The sequence below is a fragment of the Cheilinus undulatus genome, linkage group 7 (genome assembly GCF_018320785.1).
Source record: "Cheilinus undulatus linkage group 7, ASM1832078v1, whole genome shotgun sequence".
Taxonomy (NCBI): Eukaryota; Metazoa; Chordata; class Actinopteri; order Labriformes; family Labridae; genus Cheilinus; species Cheilinus undulatus.
Window position 1 is genome coordinate 16,217,614 of NC_054871.1, and position 27,304 is coordinate 16,244,917.

Genomic DNA, 27,304 nt, shown 5'->3' on the forward strand with positions numbered 1-27,304 from the left:
ACCAAAAGGGCACTTTGTCATAAAGTCTGTTAAGATGGCATCAAAGAAGAAACTTTGTCAAATTTAGTCTCCTTAGAAGGCACAAGAGAGGGCACTTTGTCAAATTTTGTCTACTTACAGGGATCCAAAGAGGGCACATTGTCAAATAAAGTCCACTAAGACGGCATGAAAGAGTGCACTTTGTCAAACTGAGTTATTTATGGTGCACCATAGAGGGCACTTTGTCAAATTAAGTCCACTTAGGGGGCATCAAAGAGGGCACTTTGTCAAATCTAGTCTCCTTATGGGTCTCCAGAGAGGACAAGTCAAATTCAGTGTACTTAAAGGGCATGAAAGAGGGCACTTTTTCCAAATATAGTCCTCTGAGAGGGCACCAAAGAGGGCACTTTGTCAATTTAAGTCTACTAAAAAGCATCAAAGAGGGCACTTTGTTAAATTAAGTCTCCTTAGTGGGTACCAAAGAAGGCAAATCAAATTTGGTCCACTGAGAGGGCATCAAAGAGGTCACTTTGTCAATTTAGGTCTACTAAGAAGCATCAAAGAGGGCACTTTGGCAAACTAAGTCTCCTTAGAGGGTACCAGAGAAGTCACTTGTCAAATTTGGTCCACTAAGAGGGCATCAAAGAGAGCACTTTATCAAATTGAGTCCACATACAGGGTGCCAAAGAGGGCACTTTGACAAATGACATCCACCGAGAGGGCTCCAAAGAGGGTACGTTGACAAATTAAGTCCACTTAGATGGCACCAAAGAAAGCACGTTGTCAAATTTAGCCCATTCATAGGGCAGCTAAGAGGACTCCACATCATGTTCGTCTACCATAGATGTATCCAAAAATGCCCCTTGTGACATTTTTTCAAATTGTAGGATGGGTGAATGGAAAATGCCAGGTCAGAGTAGGAGTGAGTAAAGGTAGAGACGTTGTTAATGTAGTGAGTGCAGATAAAAGACTTACTTTCCAAAAAGTGTTTTTGTAGATATGTCACCATGCCCATTCTCTATCCTCACTGCTCTGTTGATCATAAACAATAAATAGGCCATTAAAACAGTTCTGAACCAAAATCAAAACTTTAATATAACAACCAAATCTGCATTTTATCTTGATAAATATCTGAGCTCCATGGCTTGTTAAACACCCAACTTATAGTTTTAAACTTCCTTGAAAGTTTATTTTCCTCGTCATCGTAGGTTAAATACAGTGAAAAAGCTAGCTGTTGGCTTAGAGTTGTTGGTGTTTAGCATTGGCATTAAATACACGCCACATCCGTTAGGTGGCATCAGAGAGCTGAGAATCATTGAAGACCTGATTATCCTGGTCTCGTACCAGCTTGTTTCAAATATCAGTCATATGTTTAACAATATATTTTAATTTCTTTGTCTGAATGTAATGTTTTAGAATATTTGGACATATAACCTACTGTAAACGTATTATCTTTTAAGATTAAAATGTAGGATAGGGGTATTTCTTTATTTGCATGCTAATCCATCGCTATTATCAATACATCACCAGGGATAAAAGGAGAAAAACATGACGGCCCCGTACCTCTTTGTACAATGCCATTAATATGTGAAGGAGGGAAACAATTTACGCAACTGGTCCCTCATCCCAAAAAAACCTCTCGTCCAATCACAGCGCAGCTTTCCTGCATGGGGTAGTTTGCGCCCTGGAGACTCTCTGCCCAGCTGAGAGGTGGTCTTCTTTGTATGACAGAGCTGAACAAGGACTCCTGACTCTGCAGACAACAGACAACAGGCGCTGCTGCAGCTGCTGGCACCGCAGAATTTGCGTTCACAGAGACGTGAGAGGCTGCGACTTCTGCGCACAGAAGCTGCAGAAGACAGCCAAGAAAACGAAAGATTTCTTTCTTCTTTTACTTTAATTGACTGTTTTTATTATTTTTTTTTTTCTCAGTGCATTTTTAAGAGCCAGATGACTTTATCTTTAACTCGAGACTCAGCCTGAGGTTGCAACTGGCGAAAACAAAACAGCCAAGAACTTTGTTAAAGAAGAGTCTTGGGTCTGAAATGGGCAGCAGCAGACTGATGTGGCTGTCTCTGGCCCTGTCAGTGGCGTGTACAGCCGGACAGGTCACAGGGACCGAGGGCGCCAAGGAGGACATCCCGGAGGGCGCTTCCACCCTGGCGTTTGTCTTTGATGTGACCGGCTCCATGTATGACGACCTCGTGCAGGTCATCGAAGGCGCGTCCAAGATTCTGGAAACATCTCTGAGCAGACCCAAGAAGCCCCTGTACAACTTCGCTCTGGTCCCCTTCCATGACCCAGGTAATGTCACGAAACCATCTAACTCTGGTAATGTGTTTGCAACTTTTTTTTTTTTGAAATTGCCATGACTTCCCTTTTATTTTTGTGTTTCTTGTGCATTGTTCGCAGCATTATTTGCAGTTTGCTCTCTGCTGCGACACCAAAAGCACACAGAAAAGTGAGAAATGTGATAGTTTGCTCACAGTCCGCCCTTTGAATGCCTAATGTTCTTCACACCTCCAGAGGAGGGGACTCTGGGGGATTCTGTCTCCGCACACAGATGTTCAGCCATGGCGGTCACTATCATTAGCATTCCGCCACGGTTAGTGTGAGGCTTTAGCTTTGCAATGCAGCTTGATGATTATCATCACCCCTGGGTGCTCTCTCATTCTGACCAGCTAATGCCTAGACAATATATCATTGGGCCATTTAACAGTAACCCTGGCTTTTAGGTCACTGGTGCAGACACTCAGACATGTAAGGAGAATTAGTGTTGAAGAATCAGGACTGATAAATAGTCAAGATTTGCTTTTTTTTTTGGCATCCCAAAGCATTTAAGATGACATATGCAATACTGTAGTTTATGCCACTTGCTTTAAAAATCATGCTTACCATTGAGGGTTGTCAAAATACCAGGTTTTTAAAACTTCCTTACCATTGCAGTAAAAATCAAGCTACATAAGGACCTGTTTTTCACACAGGCATAAAGTATTGGGACGTTTCTTAGGGTTAAATTGCAAAAAGGTGCAGGCAAACTCATGCACGCTGCTTAAATTGCTCAAATATGCAGTGGTATTGAAACATTGCCAGGGTATCTGTCCACAGTGCTTTCTTTTTTGCTTGCCCCAGAGGTTGGCTACTGATGATATGAAGTTATTTTAAGCAGAGGTACTTTTCTATGGAAGCCCAAAGTGGGCGTCCATGCATTTAATTTTTCTGTGTCCTGAGAGAATAGGTACATTTGATAACTGTGTTAACTCTGGATAACAGCGCTGGTTATACATAAATAATTAGATTATTTGTCAAGAAAATTGTCATTACAGTGTGGTACAGTGTGGTTATCACAAACCACATCAATGTCCCCCAATAATGAGAAATTACCAGCTGTGCCCAGTGCCTCCAAAAATCCTGATGTACATAAAAATGTATGACAGCATTTCCTCTCAGGGCTTCCATACTTTCTGATGTTAGAGAAAGTTTTTTAAACATATGAAATGCAAATCATCAAGGTACTGAAAATTTTGACAGCCTTATTACCATCCTAACAACAGCTGCATTTACGTTAACATCTCAAGTTTGAAGTTTGACTTTGACTTTTAAAGTCCCTGTCATTACTCTGTTTTAAAAGGGGAAGAGGTTGCGTACCTGCTTACAAAAACACCATCAAAGGCAGCTGCTGTTATGTCATTCTAGAGTCGTGCTGCGGAAAACGCTCCACCAACCACAACAGCATGAGACTTTTAAAGTGCACTGTAGCAGCCTTTGCACACTGAGTCAGTTTTTTTTTCATTCATTTTTCGCACAATAAAAAAGAAAATTGAGCTTCTGTTGTTCTGATCATGTTTTCACACAGATGCCGAAATTTTCGTCCGTCACATTTTATTTCAGAACAGCTTTGATTTTTATGCAAAATTTCGCGTCAGTCCAAATCATTTAAATGATGCAAAATTTCCTCTCTCTTTCTTTCTCTCTCACCAAAACCTCACTTTAAACACCATTTGCACATTTATTATGTGGCTATCAGCCATGGAAATATAGCCTAACAGATAAAGGCACATGTTGTAGCCTACTCACAGGTCATAACAGAGACTGAATTAAAAAGTTGCTCTCCATCTATCCTACTTGGCTCAGAGCTATGATGTGAGCATGTGCTGTATGAAGCTCTCTGTCAGGATGGATCCAGAGAGCTTTTAAAAGACTGACTGAGCCACATACTCGCAGTACAAAACAGTTTGCCACATTCTACGAATTTTTGCAGTGAAGGCAAATGAAAACACATCGGACCCAGTGTGCAAGGTCTGAGTGCATTACGTTTTTTCGGATAAGGGATCCGAAAAAAAAACCCACATCCAAAAATAACAGACCCAGTGTGTAAAGACCTTAAGAAAATTCCAAAATAGCTATTTCAGCTCTATTTTCTGGCCCAACTCTGATTATTATCTGAGTCCATGAGTCTGATCACCAATATTTGAAACCGATATGCATTTAATATGACAAATAACATATATCTAGTGTTAGAAAAGTAAAATTGCATTATCAATCAGTTATTCTGGCCAATCCATCTGCATTGCAAGGTTATGTCAGTTTCACCTAGCCTCAGAGTTGATTGGCTTATACTTGTGTAACAGCCAGACAGTCAGATAGTATTGTGGTTGGGACATAAGGTTGAGAGTGAAAACAAAGCAAGCAGGGAAGACAGTGGAGCTAAAGTACTACATTTTTTAGTTTACCATGGATCTGTAAGAAAGAATGCTGATACAGAAAATGACCAAATACCTAATATTGGTCCTATAATCAACCAGGCTTGCACCCCCAGTGTTTGATTTCAGAAGGGTTATTGGTTATTGGTTACTACTCCCATTGAAGCTGGAGGCTCCTTACCTGAAATCAGAAATGACAAACGTTTTTCTATATTTATGATATCGTCTGAATTCTCAGAATGGCCAATAAGAGTGAGCAGATCAGGTAGTATCAACAACCAGATGTTGTGTACATTACAGCTCACAAAGATACAACTTTACTGTCCCATATTCTTTTCCTTGTTTTAGTCAGCCTCCATATTTATTTTTCCTGAGGTCACATTTGAACACTCAAGTTTCTGTGAGATCTCATGTCTCCGGAATCACTGCTATTAGATTGTTACAATGAGCGGCAAGTGTGAGTAGTCATGGTCTGGGTGGACCATGTATTGTGAACATTTGAAGGATTATAATGTTTAAAATCAGTTAAAACTGTCCTAAAAACCACAGTCTTCCGTGGCTTTTGAATTGGTGAAGATTAAAAGATCATTTAGTCAAGCCAAAGTTACCTAGTTGGACTGAATAGTGAAAGGTTGTTAAAAAAAGTTGTGCTGAATTTAAAAAAAACGACTGTTTTGGTTCTATTTTTCTGAGATAGAAAACATTTTTTGTCATTGTGCTCAAATTATATGACAATCATCCCTTAATCTCCAGAGTTTTATCAAGAATGCCTTTGGGCACTTGCCTTAGACAATTTTGCACCATGAGTGAAGTTAACCACTCAGCTGGATGAGTCCCACCTGTGGGAGCAACTTCAAAACAGCAAGGATCATGTGCTGATGTTAGGGAAAATTACAGGGGATGAGGAACACGTAGCTTTAATGAAAGTACTTTAAATGTTATAATAAGCTGGATACCTGCTACTTAAATGCTAGAGAATATAACATTTCTAGATGATCAGTTTCCTCTAACATTATGAGTTCCATTAACTTTTCAGGGATAACACTGTAGCATTTTTTTGTAAGCACTGCTAGTATTTGGTCTTTAGGCCTTTATAAATCCTCCCTAATCACAAATACAAGCAAATAAATCTAAAATTTGCTCCTTTTACCTTGAATACACTTAGAAACTGCACAAACAAACTGATCCAAGAGATCTGAGGGAGAAAGAAGGAGATGAATTGTCAGAGGTGATGTGTGTGGTGAAGAGCCAGATTCCTATTCCAGATGTTTGTCCTCCTCTGCTAAACTTCAGCATATCACACATTCTTATGAAGCCCAGTTCTCCCATCATGGATTCAAGCTGCAGCGATGTGCCTAGAATAATAATTACATTCAAGGAGGAAATACGCTCTGAATACATAACAATGAACCCATTATTGGTAAATCATTAACAGATGATATAAAAGCTGTGATGCGTTTGGACAAAAAACAATGGGGAAAGTGTGATTATACTGCAACTTGTGCCTAACTCTCACAGAGATCATTGCCCACACTAGGAAGCAATTATACCCTCTTGCTGCACACTTGAGCTGCAACAGCTTAATTGACAAACTTCGTTTTGACTTCTCTGTGGCTGCACGTCTTTGTGTTTGTCCTGCGCCACGGAGTGACGTCGGTTTTCTTCTTAAAATGTTTACGAGGATGTCAGAACGTGTTCTCCTGAACCCTCAGGGACATACAGGAATGATTAGCGAAGCACACAGCAAGCAAGGGTTACTGAACATTTCCCCTGAATGCTTTTTCTGCTGCTGCCTCTGTTGTCTCACTTTTTGTCCTTTTCCAACAATAACCCAGACCCTTAGAAAGAATTCCCTTTGTTTTTATAACAGCTTTCGTTTCATTCAGACACAGATCTACATTCTCCACTCTACATCCGACCCCGTGTGATAACTCAGTCCCTCCTGTTTGATTTGGCTCCCTTTAAATCAGAGTGCGGAGCTTCCCCCCTTTATTTACACTGCAATCTGACACAGTAAACATTAGAGAGTGTGTTTGTGTATCTGTGTTTCTCCCGGCCTGTGTTTGTGTGTCTGTGAAGCGAGAGTGTCAGGAGGATGCCTGGATATTGGGGTCAGGCTTGTGTGGGAAGATCAGTCAGGAAGCCTCCCCCCTCTTTCCTCCATCCTGCGGGGAGAAAAAGAAAGAAAGAAAGCAAGAGGTTACTTCACAAGTCATTTTACTGAGGCACAGGGGTTGTGTGTAACACTACAGCCTGGAAACACTCCAATGAATCAGTAACAAGGCTTATTTTTACCTCCATACCCTGGTTACTACCTCCAGAAACTACTGATGATCCATCTTTTGTAGGAAAATACTGTGAAAGATCCCTAATTAGGGAATTCATTCTTACACTGAAGTGTCAAAGGTACATTGCTTTCAGACTCCCTTCAACATTTATTTGAGAGTTTACAGCCAAATAAACTTTATTTCCTAACACTCCCACCAATCACAAGCCAAAAAACATAGTAGTTATCCCAGAATTAGTGTCATATTGTGCAGCTTTTCAATGACACAAAGAAAAGGGTGCAGAAAAAGTTCCAATAAACTGTATGGACTAGCAACATGAAGAATGCATGCTTACATGTCCACAAATTTGTCTCCTGCTGCAAGCCTACGTTGTTCCTGCCTCTGCTGACGTCCGAGTACACACATGCTCGTCCTTGTAAATAATCCCATGCTGCGAGAGGGTGTGTCTGTGTGTGTCTTGTATGTGCTTGTGTGAGTGTTTAATTATCTTAGGATGAGGTGGGTCAAAGCCCAGGGCCTCAGGTTAGTGGGGGACATAGCACTCAGTATGTTAATGTGCATACAAGCTATGGTTATAGCTCGGTTTGACATTTAACAGGACTACCGTACTTGTGCCAGTGGACATGCACAGTCGGAGGATCCATTTATTAAAAGAAGCATGTCCACCTCCACTACAGAAGATGATGATACACTGTATTGACCAATACACCAACAGGGATGTACATCAATATGAAATTGCCCCCATTTTGCAGCTCTCTCTTCTTGGAAAGCTTTCCACATGATTTTGGAGTGTTTCTGTGGGACTTTGTGCCCATTCATTGTGTAGACCTTCAATGAAGTCAGGCAGTGATGTTGGATGAGAAGGCCTGGCTCATAATCTCCAGTACAATTCATCCCAAAAGTCCTCAGTTGGGTTGAGCTCAGGGCTCTGTGCAGACCTGGCAAGTTCTTCCACACCAACATGTCTTTATAGTCCTTGCTTTGTGAACTGGGGCACAGTCATTTTGTAATAGAAAAGGGTGATTTTACATGTCTGTGCTTCGTGGCTTCATTGCTGTTGTTCCTAAACGCTTCAACTTTCTAATGATATCACTGTCATATCACTCATGAACGCAGAATATCCACCAGGGTTGAAATTTCATGAACCATTAATTACAAAGGTGATGTCCTTCAGGGTAACACTCTTGAAGTCACTGAGCTTTTCAGACGACCCATTTTGAAACAAAAATAATTACAAATGGAGACTGCATGGTTACGTGCTTGAGTTTATGCACCTGTGGCAATAGGTCTGATTGAAACAACTTAAACTTAACATGTATTTAAAAATAAGTGAATGTTGGGAGATTTGAAGTAGGCCAAATCTAATGGATTTAGTTATAACCTACAGCTCTATTCCCTGGAGGGCATTCATCATGTCAAGAAGTTTAGATCGTGTCTACTATGACCCCTGCATGGAAAGGACATGCCCCACTGAATTATCAATATGGGAAAAGACAGATAAAGTTAAAGGTACAGCCATACAGTAATTTAACTGGAAGGATAGGTTTCAGACACTACAAAACTTTGTCTGCAGCATCCTGAGATAGTCAGCAAATAGCTACCAAGAGTTCTGATCTTTCTTGTCGATTATGATGGCAGTGGATGTGTTTGAGGAGAGGAACAAGGGATGGTTCAAGTCCAACAGAAAGACACTGTTCTGACCAAAGAAATACCAAGGAATGACCAGTGATGTCTTTACAAACTCAGATTTTAACATTCTAAATGAAATTAGTCTTTGATGACATTTGCTTCTGTTTAATTGGTATCTAGAGTTTGTTTCAGCATTCGATTTGTTAAAAGCCTGTCTTTCTACCCTTTCTGAGTCAGCTTTAGAGATGGACCAAAGATGTGGGTGTGGAGTCATGAGAGGAGATGACGGGACAGCTACTACCACCTATGATCAAAGGCTCTCATCTCAGCACTCCCTTTGTTGGTGTTCGGTGTCCCTTCCCAACCACCTCTCTACTCCCTTTGTTTCCTACTTTGCAGAGCAGCAGAACCACCCCACCCGTGTGAGATTACAAGGAGCCTGCGTTTAGCTGGACGGAGTCAATAATGATGCTATTAGGCAGGAATGCCAAAAGAGTGAGGTGGAGTTTTTTGGGGAGAATTAGAGGAGGAGAGAGGAGCGTGGCAGACTACAATGAGTGTCTTTGTGTTGCACGTTCTCATTGACCTACCCTGGAATATTAAAACAGCCTTTAATTTTTTGGGGACTGTACACAGACCTTCTGAAGTGCCCTGAGGTGCTCTTAATGCATTCGTTTCAGCTCCATTTAGCTTTGTAATCGCTGCTTAGAGATGATCCCCCTTTCATCTGGGAAGACAGCAAATACCTGAGGGATGTTAGTGATGTTTAGAAAGGTTGCAGGTAGTTGACCTGTGGATGCAGTGGCTGACATGAATCTAGTTGACAGAGGCGATCCATTCAAGAGGCATTTGTCAAACGTTTCTAGTACTTTGCAGCAGAAACCTGTTTCCCTCTGGGCATTGGATTTGTTTTCCAGCGTCTTGAATTCCAAACCTTGTTCTGGGGTCCTGAATGTTCCACTGGCTTGGTTTTGACCCCTCAGGGCTCTTTGACATCACTGTCTGGGCACTCAACAATATCCCCTTGACCTCTTAAAGGCTTATGTACTTCCACCTTTTTGGTAACTGTCTTAGCATAAAGAAATGAATGTTGCAGCGGTCAAGAAGTTGAAAAATAAATGGAACCTTTGGATTACATTTTCATAATTGTATTTTGGGTTTCATAATGCACCACACATTATTAATTGCAGATGTGCAGGCCACTCCAGTCTATACTATTTTATTGTGAAGCCATGATGTTGTAACTTGTCACAGGTTTATCAGTATTCCTGGCTACCATGAAGACAAACGAACACCCCAAGCAACTCAGAGAAAGGCGTATTAAAAAGTATGTCAGGGTATGTGTAATTAAAAAAAATCAAGGCACTGAACATCCCCCAGGGATGTTAAATCTGTCATCAAGAAATGGAGGGGCTATGGCGCATGGGTAAATCTGCCTGGATCAGGCCGTCCTCACAAACTGAGTGACCATGCAAGAAGGAGACTAGTGAGAGAGGCCACCACTGCCAGAAGGAGTTACAAGCTTCAGCAAGCGAGTAACAAGCAGGGATCTAAGAGACTTTACATAAAACAACTGTTGCCCGGGTTCTTCACCAGTCAAAGCTTTGTTGGAGAGTGGCAAAGAGAAAGCCAGTGTTGAAGAAAACTCACATTAAATCTTGACTAGAGGTTTGTGGTACTTTTAGGCAATCAGACAAGACCCTATGTTTTGTGGACACTAAACACTGCACATCACAACAAACACCTTCGCCACTGTGAAGATCAGTGTTGGCAGCATCATGCTGTGGGAATACTTCTTGACAGCTGGCCCTGGAAGGCTTGTAAATGTAGAATGTGAAATGAATTTGGCAAAATGCAGGAAAATCTTATGTTATACAGTCTGCAAGAGAACTATGGCTTGGGAGAAGATTTATTTTCCAGTGAGATAATGACACGAAGCATACAGCGAAAGCTACAAAGAAATGATTTAAAGTCAACAATGTGAATGTTCGTGAGTGGCCGAGTCAAAGCCCAGACCTCAGTCCAATAGAGAATTTGTGGCTGAATTTGAAATGGGCTGTTCAAACTCAATCCCCGTGCAACCTGACAGAGCTTGTGCAGTTTTTTAAAGAAGAATGGAGTCAAATTGCAGTGTGCAGACATGTCTGATTGAGACCTGAGACCTATTCACATAGACTTCTTCTGGATGGAAGCATATGTTGCTCCAAAATCTGTTTGCCCCTCTCAATATTTATAGTGTCTTCACAGATGTGCAAGTTACCCATAGCATGGACGATAATACGCCCCAACACCATCACAGATGCTGGCTTTTGAACTTTGTGTTGATAACAATCTGGATGGTGGTTTTCCTCTTTAGCATAAAGGACTCGTCAGCCATTATTTCCAAAAACCATTTGCAATGTTGACTTGCAAGACCACAAATGATTAAGTGACCAGCCCTCTCAATGATAAATGCCTTAAATGAGCCTCAGGATTCATTTGAGCAAGGCCATGGCATTGGCGTCAATGGTCAACCCCCTCAGAGAAGAAGTTTCCAAAACAGTGCGAGCGTAATAGCTCCACTCACGTTTGTATGATCTATGCATGGGTACTTCGCTTAATGGTGAAATTTTTCTTAGTATGTTTAAAGAACTTGCCCTGTGGTGTTTCATGTCTAAGATGTGTTCTTCCTGTTTTGGGGCAGACATGTTTACCTGATATATCCTTAACTCTTACCATGTGTCCATAGTATCAGCAGCCAGTTACTTCATGTCCATTTATCAACCAGAGAAAAGAACCCAAGGTAAGATGATGATCCTGATAACAGCTGCCTCTTTTCTTGGTCAGGAGTTGCTGATAAATTCAGATGTTGTAGTTGTGTAATAGTATAGTGGCTAGATACTGCTTGAGCCACACAGAAATTTCAAATGTAGTTGTAACATACTGACCCATTTTCATGCCTCTAAAGCAAAAAGTTGGCTCCCAAACTGCTCCTTCAAACTCACTGCCCTGGACTCAGAGTGAAGTGTTTCCAGCTGCTCGTTGCCAGCTATACCAGCTGCAGACATATGTTATGTTGTATAGAGTCAGTCAGCATTCTCCTGCTTTATTACTCATAATAATAAGCAGCAACCTCAGCATTTTAACAGTTGTACCCCTAAGGAGGGCTTTCCTCAAATCAACGTTTTATAGTCAATTTAAGCTCAACAGATCAACTGCTAGACATTATTACAATGGAAACATTTACCACAAAGGACTTCTTTTTTATCTTGGATTTATTAGATTTCATTGTTTTACATCATTCTTTTGACTCCTGGAGGTAAATCTGAACATTTTAGGTTTACATCCAAATATTTTTCGGTGCCAAAGTTGAACATTCCCATGGTTTGGCTTGGCATGACCTCATTTTTTCACTGTATAAACCATTTATGCACATTTTAGTTGAAACATATGTTGGGTTTCAGCTCTAAACCAGACCATCACTCTAGAAACCAGAGTTTCTAGAGTGATGGTCTTCCTCCCATAAAAACAGAGAGCAGGCACATCTTTTGAGTTATTTTATCTTCACCACATGCGGGCATTTGCTTGAGCTGCATGATCCTTTTTACACGTGTTTGGCGTAGTGATGGATGTGCAGGACAGAACAAAAGCAACCATGCCTTTATTTGGCCATTTTTATTACCTATTTTTGGCACTCATTTAAATCCTTGTCTGATGAACATCCTCTTATGAGACAGTCCATGCCAAAAAAATTCAGCTGTTATCCCAGCAAGCAGGTAATAAAGAACAATATTTTCTTTTATTCTTAGCTAGCTTTGGTAGAAAGAGCACAAGCATCCAGAGGAAATTGGGTGCCTGGATAGTCAGACACGCCAAGTTAGTAGACGTCCAAAATCAGAGGTCAGTGTTGTCTAATTTGAAGTTGCTTTCAAACAGTTAAATTGTGTCACTGAAAAATATCCATGTTATTCCAGGGACTCTACTGTGGATAAGATGATGGGTCGATCGTCTTATGATATTGCATAAGTAGGACAAATACATTTTTCATAGTGGCCAAACATCATAAAACCACTGGTGGTGGTTATTTTTTTTTTAAATAATTCACCCTCAATTTATGGAATATAGCTTCATTTAAAACAAATATAGCTTCCAACCAATTTTTTTACAAGCTGCAATCTACAAGTTATATTTTCTGAAATGTCCAAGTTCTAGTACCTGTTGCCTGTTGGTGGTTGTAATAATAATCAGACAAAGTTAACAGCTTTGGTCTTTTAAACATGTTGTTCACTGTCTTGAATGCATCAATGATGTAATTTCCCATAAATCAGTATGTAATCAGAGTTTCCCACCTGAAGATATGATGACATGAATCATTGATATTAATAAAAACACCTTTTTTTTGCAGTGTTTCTATTGTGATACTATCGGAAATACATCCAATACTGCTGAAATGCAGGTATTGTATCGGAGAGTATATGTGGTTATGCACCAATCCAATATTTTTATTTATTTATGTTTGCACAGTAAAAATTTTACAAGTGTTGTACAGCTTTCACAAGGAAAGTGTATATGAGGATTTGTGCAGGTGAGGTAAAGAAACCTAAGAGGGCTTTTAATTAGACCTCACCATGTAAATTGATCATCGTCATTTGTCAATGATAATAAGCGTAGACATTAAAAAAGAAGAAGAAAAAACAAAACATGGAAATGAAAGAAAGAGAGAAAATAAAAAAAGGCAGGTAAGATAGTGTAGGAAGCAAGGTAGTGCTTAAATACAGTTTTGGTTAAAACCCTTCCAGACTAGCATTGTCAAATACAATGAGAGGTGACACGTTAAAAGTTAAATTACTCCTAAACCACAAATCAAAGCCTTATTTTTTTCCCCTTTTGAAGCTAGCCATTGGTCCAATGATGCTATCCATGGCGTCGTAGCCTGTATGGAAGCATTTCTGGCCAGCCTGGAAATCGGGTGACTTTTCAGGGACTTTATGGATGAAATCTCTACCAGTAGATCTGATATTTAATGGCTTTTTTTCCATTTTTAAAATCTATTTTTGATCATTTATTGCCACTAGCTGAATGCTTATGGCCATATTGTTTTCCCAGAATGCTTTGTGAAGGGCTGCAACCAATGGCAGGCTGTTCTGTCACCACGTCATGCTGTGTCAAACCGTGCATGCTTAGAAATAGCAGATCATTGTGGAGACAATCTGATTAGAGAGAAAGTGAGATAGAAAGCCCGTGATGTGGCTCTCTGTGTCAATATTTATCGGTAAAACAACTTTCAATGTCACAGAGAGGCTGTACATTTCCACTTTATTGGTAGAGCGGTGTTCTGAGCCAGTTTTCCACAGCACAGTTGGTCCAGAAAGTTAACACTGGTATCAAATCAGTTCTAGGTATTGGCCGATTCCTAACACTCTAGTATTGGAATCAGTCTCGGGAAGAAAAAATGGTATATGAGCATCTCTGTACGTTTTATACAGGTAATATTGTGAACCATTGTATGGTCTTATCTTTGCCTAACCAAGTAGTTCTCTGCCTAGGCTGACATAAATTTAGAACTCTCAACTTAAACTATTGTTTATCAAGTGACTTGTTTTCCTCAGTACTTGATGCAATGGTAGCAAATATCTTGCAGTATGGGGTTGAATGGGCAGATGTTTTTTGTATCTTCAGTTGTGTGCTTCCAGGTTCACCACAACCATTTCATAAGGTGATAATAAGACAGCGTTGTTGCCAAAGAAGTCATTTCTTTTTGACTTAATGTAATGCTGCCTACCTAGTAAGGCGAGGAATTACATCCTTGTAAAAGTTTAACGATGCTATCATCACAGGACCACAAGTTTACAGCTAAAGGTGAGTCTGAAAATTTCAATGATTTGTGTTTGCCTTCAGAACAGATGAACTCATTGACTGCTGTGGAAAAACTCAACACTCACAGCAGTTTGGCTGTTCTGTCTGACAGATATTTAAATTTAATGTACTCCAGCAGTGTCATCATACTGTGATCAGTATTTCTCTTCAGGTAAGCCAGACAACTCTGTGTCTGTCTGTCTGTGGGGCTTCTTTACCCTCCTTTTCTACACAAACCAAATGTAGAAGTCTGCACAACTGGTGACATGTGTCTGCAGTGGCAAAGGGCATAAAGATAGGAGCAATGGTTAAACGAAGAGTAAAACAACAAAGAATCGAGGAATTTTGACTAGCATGGAGGCCTCTTTGGTTTTTTAGATGTGTCTGAACCAGACGAGTGTTTCGAGCAACTGAATTACAGGCTGTGAGGCTGAAGGTCAGGCTGTCAGTGCCCTTTGCCCCCTGCCTGCGAGGGGTGTGTTTTGAGGGAAGTAATTTATCGTGGAAGACCAACTTAGACCAGTTTTTTTGGCATTTTCTATGCTACAGCGCACTTTAAATGTTACTGAAACCCCTTCTCACACCAATAAATAATTAACATTGTGTTTAAGTGTTTAGACGGGCTCATTTCATCCATTGTAAAACCTAAGCCTCCGTTAACAAGAATGCATTTCACTGTCATAAAATATCAAAAGGTTAAATAATCAAATTTTCCTCGCAACCTTACAAAACTTTTCTCCCACCCAAAACTCCCTACTGGCTACCCTTCTGGTTGCAGTCTGTAAAGGATCTGATAACATGTTGTGTATGCTGTTCTCTGAGACCAGTGGTTGTAGAGGAGCAGACCCGGTTTCAAAAGTGGCGAATAAGCAGACTTTTTGGAGCAGTATTTAGGTTCTCTGCAAAAAGAGTAAGAGTAGCTGAAGCTTGCTGTCCAACTTGGGGGATCTTAAGGAAGTTATGCCTGTAATTAGCTATTGCTAGCTAGCCAAAGTCAGTTAAGGTATCCACAGGAAGAGCAACTGAGTTGTCTAGCTATAGCTAGCTTGCTAGCCCAACATGCTAAAGGGATTTTTAGCAAAGTAGAGCGTGACATGTGCTGACTTACTGTGACTAAGAAGCTCTGAATGTGGTTGCACATGGGCTAATAGCTTCTTCTAGTTTCACTACTGACAGAAAAAAAACTTCCTCATGACACATTTCAAACTGATCTGCCATCAAAAAAGACTTCAAATGTTTGCCATGTTACCAGTAGCCTGGAAGCATTTTCATGAGCCGTTAAGTGCTAAAGCAAAACTCAGGCATTCTCTTTAAGTATTGTAATGTTTCTTCAAATTTAAATTCAATGCAGGTTTTGCTACCTAAATGCTTTCAGTGAGAAGCTGCAACTGCAGGAAATGTTCAGTTTTTATAACCAGTAGCTAGATTTATTTGGATGGGATTAGAATTACCTGGGAAATAATTACACATGATGTCTTTAATCTCATGAATCAGCTATGTCTATAATTTGTACATGAAAATATACAGGGTAAATACCATTTTTAAGCACATGCAGGTCCATGTGTACCAATTCTGTGCAGATCAGCATCCCAGGAAATATTCATCTTTGATATTCTGAATGGATTTTTCTGCACCTTTGTCCCAATTGGAAGAATAAAGGAAGGTCCACTGGACATTGTAAACTGAAATATGGATATTTTTAGTCAATTTAAAGTGCCCCCCTTTCGTCAAGATTGACTACATAAAACCCTAAATTTCATCATAACAATATCAAATGCTTTTTCTCTGCTAAACTGGGAATGTCCCTGGTTTTCACTTCAAAAATCTGGTCACCTTATGGTAGAGTGAAGAGAGTAAGAGCTGAAGAATGACATTAATAACAAAGGAACAAAGTAAATGTGCAGATCCAACAAATCACTGGCTTTTTGTGCATAAATACAGGTGTCTGAATCCGGTCATGTGGAAGCTTGATCCCATGTGTTTTATAGACTGAAGGGAATCTAAATCTTCTGATTAAACTTTTCTGAATGTTAAGGTAAAACACAGATATAATAAAGAAATAATGCCCAATACTGAATCATGACTACAGAGTTTAATTCACTGAGAATGATATTTTTCATGTTAAAAAGCACCATGCCATTAGCTTGTGCTCCTGTGCTGTGACTGAGTGGACTGAAATCACTGCCTCAGGCGTCTGGGTGAGCATATGTGTGTGGTCGGATGTGCAGATCTGCTGCATCCGATGTTTCTCTGTCTGCTTCAGCACGCACAATTAGACTTTCCCCAATAAAACAAAAGAGGCACACTTAACAGAAAGTACCACAGAGGCCCTTTAAAGTGCTCTGGGACTTCGTCATCAGTCATAAAGTACGTATGCATGAGTGTTAGAGTTCTGTGGTTGTAGTGCTGAGGTTAAGCTCAAGCCATTTTCAGAAAATTTTAAGCAGTTTGGTGTAATTAAAAGGCCACAATTATTTGGAAAGTTATTATTTTTTTGTCTGTGAGTGAATCATAAAATAACCACAGTCAAGTGTCAGGGTCTTAGCTTTCTTCCCAACAATGGTTACCACATGTAGAAAGGTCATACAGTGCTGTATATGGTACCAGCATCTGCCCTTGTAAAGAGAGGCATTTAGCTCCTTACAGGGAAGGGTTAGGGCTACCTGATGCCTCTCTAAGCCACAGCTCTCTCATGTTTGATTTGTTGTCAAGGTAATAAAGCAAGCAGCAACCTTAGCTCTTAGCTGTGATGAATTATGGGTAGGAGAGATGTTTCACAACACAACACATCTGGGTTGGGGTCAGTTTTTAGTCTCAGTTATTATAACCATGAAAAGGTGTCAACAGGAGTTATGGCTGTGAGTTGTTTGCTATTCGGTTTCTTCCAGTTTGACCCAGAAACCAAAACTGTCCATCACTGCTGACAGCAAAGTAAAGTTGTGTAAGTGAAGGAGAGGAGATACATTTTTGTGTATTTACCATTGATTTAAGACTTAAGACTTTTGGTCAATGTAACTGGGATAAGCAATAATACATCAAATAACATGACAGACAGAGTCCTTTAGAAAAGCCTCTTTGTTCAGTAGAGTTGACCATTTTTAGAGAGCCTGTGAAAATATTTGCCATATTTTTGATATACAGTCCCTTAAAAAAGTATTCACTCCTTTTCAATATAATTTGGCTTTTTTAAAAAAACAAAATCAAAAAGCTATTCAATGTCAATGTGAAAACAGATTTCTACAAAGTAATGTCAATTAGATAAAAATATGTAATGTATAATAAGTGACTGTATAAATATTCACCCCCTTCTAGTCAGTATTTAGTAGATGCAGTCTGTGTGGATAGGTCTCAATCAGGCTTGCAAATCTGGACACTACAATTTTGCTCCATTCCTCTTTGCAAAACTGCTCAAGGTCTGTCAGGTTACACAAGGATTGAACTTGAACAGCCCTTTTCGAGTCAAGCCACACATTCTCTATTGGATTGAGGTCTGGGCTTTGTCTAGGCCACTCCAGAACATTCAGCTTGTCATCTTTAAACCACTTCTATGAAGCTTTTGCTGCATGCTTCATGCCATTGTATCACTGGAAAATAAATCTTCTTCCAAGATGTAGTTCTCTTGCAGACTTAATAAGATTTTCCTTCAGGATTTTCCTATTTTTGCCCGAATTCATTTTACCCTCTACCTTTACAATCCTTCCAGGGCTGGCTGCTGAGAAGCATCCCCACAGCATGATGCTGCCACCACCGTGCTTCACAGTGGGGATGGTGTGTTTGCGGTTAGGTGCGGTGTTCAGTATCTGCCAAATATATGTCCTAAAAAGTATCATTTTGGTCTCATCAGGCCAAAGAACTTTCTTCCACTTGACCATGGAGTCTCCCACATGCCTTTGGGTGAACTGCAGTCCAGATTTAATCTGAGTGTTCTTCAACAGTGGCTTTCTCTTTGCCACTCTCCTATAATGCTTTGGGCTGGTGAAGGACCTTGGCAATAGAGTCTCTACCATCTCAGCTGCTGAAGCTTGTAACTCCTTCAGAGTAGTCGTAGGTGTCTTGGTGGCCTGTGTCACAAGTCTTCTTGCACAGTCACTCACTTTGTGAGGATGGCCTGATCTAGGCAGATTTGCACATGTGCTGTACCCCTTCTATGTCTTGATGAAAGATTTAACATGCCTGGGGGATGTTCAGTACCTTTTTTTGTATCCATCCCCTGACTTCTGCTTTTCAATAACCTTTTCTCTGAGTTGCTTGGAGTGTTCTTTTGACTTCATGGCGTAATGGTAGCCAGGCATACTGATAGACCAGTGACTGTACCTGCCAGACATAGGTGTCTTTACACACAGGTGTGTAATGGTAGTCAAAAGACAGTCATATTTTGATCATGTTAACACAATATTTGATGACAGGATAAGGAGAATTCTGTTCAGTGTTAATATATTGTCTCCTAAAGGAACAGTGAAATTATGTTGTGAAATTCATGTCCATTCCTACAAATATAAAGTGTCTATCAGGTCTAGATAATGGTTGTTGAAGGGTAACAGGATTATTAATTATCAAGAGCTTGTATACACATCTCACTGCTACACGTAAGTGATATACACTGCCTGGCCAAAAAAAAAAGTCGCCACCAAAAAAAGGTCACACACTAATATTTCGTTGGACCAACTTTAGCTTTGATTACAGCACGCAGTCGCTGTGGCATTGTTTCGATAAGCTTCTGCAATGTCACAAGATTTATTTCCATCCAGTGTTGCATTAATTTTAATATTGTTGATGGAAGAGTCTGAACACTGTGCAAAGCCTTCTCCAGCACATCCCAAAGATTCTCAATGGGGTTAAGGTCTGGACTCTGTGGTGGCCAATCCATGTGTGAAAATGATGTCTCATGCTCCCTGAACCACTCTTTCACTATTTGAGCTCGATAAATCCTGGCATTGTCATCTTGGAATACGTCCGTGCCATTAGGGAAGAAAAAATCCATTGTTTAAGAAATGAGAAGTTACTCATTGCATCAGCTGGGGTTATATAACTTGTTGCCAGCTGAAAGATAATCGCCCATGCAGTAATTATCCAATAGGAGGCTCGTACCTATTTGCTTAGTTACATCCAGGTGGCGACGTTTTTTTTTGGCCAGGCAGTGTAGTTCGTCTGCACCGTATATAGACATACTGTAGGCTGGCATCCTTAGTAAAGCTGCATACTAACCACCATGTCCAAACAAGAGAAAAATCTTTCTGAACACCTGAATTGTGCCAGCAGACATATGGTAAAAATTAACAAGAGTCATTCTCATCTTCAGAAACGTGAGGAAGTAGGTAAATCAAGTGGTAGCTTGTTAGAGTATAGACTAATTCACTTATTTCAACCCTCCTCTTCTTTCATAGTCTGCATTCTTCTAGTTTGGCTAGTATTCAGACACAAAGTAAATGAGGTCACCCAACCACACCGACATATTACATTCAGGTCTCTCTTTAATTTTTCTCTTAGCAGAAATCCCCAATTGAATATGTCATATCCAGTCACATGAAGCATGTGGTGAAAATTGGACTAAAGGCTTTTAACTAAAAACATGTGATAGCATTTAGATCATCAAGAAAATACGTCTTTGTCTAGTCCTTGATAATCATTTCCCCTACCCCTCCCTCCATCCCAGACCAGATGTAAATGATGCATCAAAACATATGTGGCAACAAGTGGAAAGCATCATTCAATTCCTGTTTTACTGCCTATTGTGCGTTTATGACTTCAAGATAATATTTATGAAGGCCATGAGTGAAGATCGCAAACAGATGGTCTGTGATGATGGATGTTTTTGTGCATCGCTTCAATTCTTTGATCGACCACAATCATCCGTTCCTCCAATCATTTTAGTGCAGCACTGCCTTTAAGGATGTTAAAAAGAAAGGTTGACTTTGCACAGGCCGGACAAATCCAGCTACAGGAGAATAATATACAACCATAATTCCAAAGAAGTTGGGGCACTGTGTAAAATGTAAACATAATCAGAACACAATAATTTGCACTTTTTCATAATTTGCACATAAACAACATATCAAATGCTGAAACTGAGACATTTGACCATTTATTGAAATGCATTAGATCATTTTGAATTTGATGTCAGCAACACATCTGTCCTGTCCAAAAACATTAGGGACAGGACAGCAAAAGGCTGGAAAAGTAAGTGGTACAGATGAAATCAGCAGGAGGAGCATTTTGCAAGTAAGTACAGTATGTTAATTGGCAACAGATCAGTAACATTACAGGGTATAAAAGGAGCATTTTAGAAAGGCACAGTCTCTCACAAGTAAAGATGGGCAGAGGAGGGCAGAGAAGGTAAATACTGGATGCTTGTGATCTTCAGGCCCTTAGGTGGCACTGCATTTAAAACATGCTGGAAATCGAAAAGGGAAAGGAGGTCACATTAGAACCCAGGGTGCTAGCTTGGAGGACTTCGACCTATATGCATGTGTTGATGATGCATTTACTACGGATCTATGGATCACATGTGGTACCAAATGGAGCATGGATCACCCTTGATCCGCTGCACCACACATGAGCTTTATTATTCATTATTGTATTCTTTTCATCCAGCTCCAGACCCACTGTTACAAATATACATCATCAAAACATACAAACCCATGTACTTCAAGACACCATGATTGTTTGGTTACACAGAACCACACAGGCTCATAAATCAGTCATAAATTTGCATACAGACTCCACACTCTGTATTCAGGCTCACCCTGAGGTTTCCTCTCCTCCTCTGGGCTATGTCACCACCTCCAGTTATCACCTCGCACGGATGACTGGTGGAGTTCAGAGCTGTCGTCTCTGGGACATGCTTTCCATCAGGCTGTGCCTGTGTGTGGTGTATACATCACTCTGGTCACACTGTTTGTTCAAGTCTTCATTTGAGTTCATGAGTGCTGCTAATGGAGATCTGTGGTTTTTGTGGTCCATCATCCTGAGACCCGTCCAATAGGGTTGGATAGAAGAGTTTAACTGCATATTGGTCCTACTCTCTCTCTCTCTCTTTGTCTCTTTGTCTGTTTGAGAAGTTTCCATCACAAGTTCAGTTTGTGGTGTTTCAAATCAAGCCTGTCGTCGGCTCTGTCGCTCCAGGCTAAACCTCAGTCATCAGATGGCAGCTGGTGATTCAGACAGGGTGAAAGATGCAGCTTAAAAGAGCAGGAACAGAGGGAGAACAAATAGAGGAAGGCACAGTAACAGAGGACGGTGAAAAAGAAGAAAAGAAGAAAAAGAAAACCAGTGCATTCAATCCTCCTGAAAAGGGAAAGAAGAGATTGTAAATACAGTCAGTTTTCATCAAACCAGACTATGATCTTTTTGTTTTGACAGTTAACGAGACAAAAGCGGAGATTATTATCCTGTGAGAGCATCGTACCACTTCCTCTACACTCTGAAAAAAGCAGGGATTAATCTTTCACAAGGATTTGCAATTTCCTGTTAGTGGAAAAAACACTGGAAGATTTCAGCACCTGTGTCTGAGTAAAGCTGGCCAATTTAAGCAAATGTTAATAAGGAATTAGATCTGTATCAAAGCATAAGGGCTGAAAACAATTAGAAAGGAAATAAAATAGGAATGAGTACAGGGTTAAAAGAAATGAAAGAGGAGACAGGCAAATAGAGTGATAACTAATAACGTGCAGAACATAGTTTCATCAGTGCATGCGCCCATACTGAGGTCATTCCTGATCGCTGACATTTGATTGGACGTGAGAGTGCTTTACATGCAGCAGTTTAAACTCTAACATGTCTGTTCTTCCTCAGCCAGTATGTAAAGTGTTGGACACTTTCCTCACTAATTGCACCATGTGCTGTTTCACATGTGTTTTCTCAGTGGGGCTGATTAAGTGAATTATGGGTCAGGATGACAGCCACACTCATTCTAGCACTTCTTCTTGCGGAGTCAGCAGAAAAACAGAGAGCAGCATGTGTTTACGGCCTTGCTGTTGTTGAGGGCAGTAACAGCTTCATGTGTGTGACATGCTGGGTTTTGTTGGAGGGGGAAAGCCTTAGAAACTCTGGTGCCAAAGCATTGTTAAAACCAATAACTCACATGCATATTTGTTTTGGCAATAATGGCAAAAACCATATCAGGATTATTTTGATTTATTTGATTTGGTCTGTTTGCTTGAGAGGCAATCACAATCATGTCACAAATTCTGCAGGTTACTTTGCATTGATCTAGTCTGACTACTGGAAAGCAAAGTGGTTCCATATGAGCCTTGGCTTTAGAGCAGAGTTGGTGGGCAGTTTTGAGAAAGGTTTGCAGATTAGATATGTGGCTGTTATGGAATTGCTTCAGAATGGCTTAATTTTCATTTTGGCATTCAGTTTAACAATCAGGGCTTTTAGAATGCTGCATCTAACATGCAGAGTAACTAGCAAACAGAAGGCTGGCTTATTTTTACTGCAAGACTCAAGCATCAAAAGTGACAAGGAAATTACAAACAGTGAGCCTCTTTTACCTTGTTCTAGCAGATTTACACTATATGGACAAAAGTATCTGGCCACACCTGTTGATTGTTGAATTCAGGTGTTCCAATCAGATGTGTTGTTACAGGTGTAAAAACAAAACAAGCACCTAGCCATGTAGTCTCCTACTGCAAACACTTGTAATACAAAATAGGTCGTTCTGAAGAGCTCACTGACTTCAAGCATTGTACTGTGATGGATGCCACCATTGCAATAAGACAGCTTGTTAAATCTCATCATCTGCTGGATATTCCACAGTCAGCTGTAAGTGATATTCTTAGAAAGTGGAAGCACTGTTACCTGCTTGACTGCATTGTGCTGCATTAGAGGATGGATAATGGTAGGGGGCTGTTATTCAGCTTACCAAATCATTTTGGACAATGCTATCCTTCCAACTGTGTGGCAACTGTTTAGGGAAGGCCCTTTTCTAGCCCAACATGATTGTGCCTCAGTGCACAAAGCAAGGACTGTAAAGACATGGTTTCATGAGTTTAGTGTGGAAGAACTTGAACCCTGACCTCAACCCCAAGTACCTTTTGGGTGAGCCAGGCCTTCTCGTCCAACATCAGTGCCTGGCCTCACAGTGCTCGACAGAATGAATGGGCACAAATTCCCACAAAACACTCCAAAATTTTGATGGAAGTCTCCCGAGAAGAATGGAGGCTGTCATAGCTGCTTGATGGAGAACTGGAATGGTGTTTATGTAGATAAACTCATATTCTGAAATGTTCCTAGTTTAGTTAAGCTTCACAATAAATCAAGTTGCATTTGTGGAGTTTTATTGAGGTGCAACTATGAAGAAAGACGGGGCTGTGACAGCAAGGAGATACACTGGAAACATCAACCCAGCCTAAAACAGCCATTCGACTTTCTCCTCATTACAAACAAGCATCTGCATGTAACTTAGCTAACAATCAGTTTTTTAAAGCTGTTTCTAAACTCCAATGTTATTCTCCTATCCCATGCCTCCAGTCAGAGGACATTTGATAGTTTGGCGCCCCCATGTACAGAGGTCTTACCCTCCAAGTTGTGGCCCAGGTTTGACTACTCTCACCCATTTACCTCATGCTATCTCCCACCTTCATCCTTGTTTCTTACTCCATATGCTGTCCTACTTTTTTGATAAAGTCATGAGAAGTCCAAAAAATAGCCAACTGCAAATATGAGCAGCCACTGCAAGAAGAAGTCTTTTCTTATAGCCCAGAAATTAGCCTTGACTCTAAGAGATCTCTTAGATGATACTTAGATCTTTAAGGCTGATGAATTAAAACCAGGGGAAAATTGAAGTAAACCATGCCCTGATTATCCCAGGTCAATCCTTTCTACATTGCACTTAATGCTTGCAGTGGAATTCCAAAATTTCCCTCTGAAATTTGGTAAAATTTCAGGCATGGTTTTCAAAGTAGCTCCTTTTATAAGTAAATAAAAGCTCTGAACATTTTAGTGGTAAAATCCTGTACCCTGAATGAACTTGTGCCTGTTAAAGGAAAAGGAACACTTCCCTGTGTGGCTGCTCTGCCTCTGGTACTGATGAACAGCAGGTTAGGACTTCCTCGGGTCGCTGTTGTTTAACTTTGTCACAGCACTCTTCTTCCGGAGCTTTGTGATTAGGCTTTTATAAGCCAGACCAGTAATTGTGAGGTAGGAACATCCTGGTCTGTGCCTTCAGGAATTAAAAAAAAAAATGAAAACAAATGTTGCAAACGGCAAATGTGATGGCTGCCACTGCGACGCAAACTCTTCCTGCTGTGGCAGAAGGCCTTGGAGGCGTCTAACACAAACATGAAGGGCAAATTTTCCCAAACTGCCACTGAATATTATGGTTAAAAAAAATACAAAGGGCGATGTTTCATTCACTATTTCTCATGTTGCCTCTAAATCTTTTAAGATGTGGGTTGGCCTTGAAATTCCTTGATGCTGATGTTGTGAGGAAAGAGAAACTCACTCCACAGCGAATACACCAGCGATTCCCAGCAAATTACTCCACTCTAAGCCCTAATGTCAGTGGAGGTGAACCAGAGTTTGCCATTGGACACTTGCCCAGTCTGTTCCATCCCATTAGACCTTCTGCGAGTGCTTAAGCTTGCACGTGATCTGCAGATGCATACTTTTACAGGCGGCATTACGCATGAATGCCATAAGAATATCAAGCTGCAGGCTGGAATCATTTGTCTTGATTGTGCCAGCAACTTTAACAACAGATTTAAAGAAAGGATTAGATGCAGATCTGCATTTTGGTTGTGTTTGTTTTGGTCATTTTCTCTCCTTTGTTGTTGTCAGACTTTAGAGCATTCTTTCACCCTGAGTTCACCTACTTGGCCATGTTCATGCCACTTACGCATTCCTTGTCATCACAGAGAAAGCATTAAAAGTATTCCCTGTGCAGTAAGAAGACTACCTTAAAGACATATTCACAAAGGCACTCCTAAAGAGGAAACACATGATGTATAAAGGGCATGAAGGAATGGCAGAGGAAGCAGCAGCATCAAATACTCTCATGAGTTTTTCTTTTAGAAAATACTTAAACAGCTATTTTAGAAGGGACAGAACTTACAAGTAAAGAGCTAACAAGAGAAATGGTCAAGGAAGACTGGGATATCTACTTGTTGCTTTCCCCTGATCTTATCCACACTGTTTATGTAGTCCAGTAAAATCTGGATTATAAACTGTCTTCTTGATAATGTCTATTGCATTGATCCAAGTCCACAATGTGCATGTGTTTTAGCTTTTTATAGCACCATCTGATTTTTAGTGTTTGCTCTTGTGCTACCTACTCAGAGCTCATAGCCTACAGTGATAGTTGTGAAGTACAGACTCAACCTGTGAGTCATGCTGCCCACCTCCTCTGGTCTTTGATTGACTTTTTTTTCAATAAATCAGTGATTCACAAGGTTTATTTAATTGACAATGGCCCATTGTTTTCTTTAAATACCAAATTATGACCTAATGAGGGAGAAAAGATGTTAAAAAGTGGTCCATGTCAGCTTGTATCCCAGCAGATGCTTGCAAAACATGATTATTTGAAGGAGATGGGGGAGCTTGTGGACAATTTTTGATGGCGACTGCACTTATGGTGTGCTCACAGTTTTTGTTGAAACTGATTGTGTCAAAGTTTTGAAGTAGTGGATATATATATATGTATATATATATATATATATATATATATTTTTTTTTTTTTTTGAGTAATCATTACTCATATATTTTTGGTTTACTTTTTTCAAGCTAAACTGCGCTTTGGAAACTTTCCTACAGGGAAAAATTTTGTTCAAATTCAACTCAAAATATGTTTAAATACTTTTCATAAAGCTACATGTTCCTCATCCACAGCAATTTTCTCCTGTTTTTTTTTTTTACATAATTAAATCTTGACCATTTATGCCACTCTATTTACGTCAGTGTAAGTGAGAATAATTTAAAGGTGCACACTGAACCGGAGATGAATTCAGGAGTATATGCATAAGTTTTTTGTCGTGTCGGCGTTTCATCCACTCGGAAACAGCGTTTTGGGTGACTGTAAATGACACTTTTTGAAAACAGGTCCCAGAGTGCACAAATCTGTAAACGACCACCGTTTCGTCTCCGTGTGGACGGCCAACCGCATCTTTCTTGAAACAATTACATCACACATAGTGTAGCTTTCTTGAGATGCCTGCACGGGTCCGGCCAAAACAACAATGGTGGATTACAGGGTTGTGTCTGTGCTGCAGAAGCTACTGAGCTTGTTATGGCTTTTACAGCAAAATCTGATGCTCCTTTACCACCACCACGAAACGCATACACCATATGTTCTTAAATCCAACGCGGAGAACAACCAGAAGGGCAGCTAGAAGAAAGTTTGTGTCAGTTTTCTGGGATCTTCTTCTCGCTTTTGGTGCATTTCCGTGAAACGGCAATATATTGTTTTTGTCTCTGTGTGGACGGGGCCTGAGTCAGTAAACTTGAGTAGAATTACAAAACATATTTAGAATGATTGATCACTGTTCACTTAAACAAAAAAAAATATGTTCAGTCAACTTGAGAATAGGGTTGAAACAGCTATTTAGAAGTTTTAAGTAAACTCAACTCATTTTTTTAACTAACTTCAACTGTTGAGTCTTACAGTATTGATCACACATGACACGGCTCACTTTACAAATGAAAATATGTGTATTATCTGTGCATCTTACACACATGATTTTTTTGGCTCTAGAGAACTTTTTAGAGAGGCTTCAAAATGAGATTATTCCCACACCCCATCAACAGTGCTTAGGACTGGCAGAGCCTTTACATGATCTCAGAAGGTGACTGGACAAACCCTCTGTCTGCTATGGTCGTTACTGTCCAATCAGAGCAACTAAACATCTGATGAAGTAAGCGTGCACCACCCTCTAG

General features: G+C 40.2%; 1 protein-coding gene across 1 annotated transcript in view; it reads left to right on the top strand.

Annotated features, from left to right (window-relative positions):
• The first annotated feature begins 1,718 nt into the window (after window positions 1–1,718).
• hmcn1 (hemicentin 1) overlaps window positions 1,719–27,304 on the top strand; it is a 120,873-nt gene continuing 95,287 nt past the window's right edge. Inside the window, exon 1 of the mRNA XM_041792071.1 lies at window positions 1,719–2,283. Coding sequence (XP_041648005.1) covers window positions 2,025–2,283 — 259 coding nt within the window. The 5' untranslated portion in view covers window positions 1,719–2,024. The remainder of the gene's footprint in view (window positions 2,284–27,304) is intronic.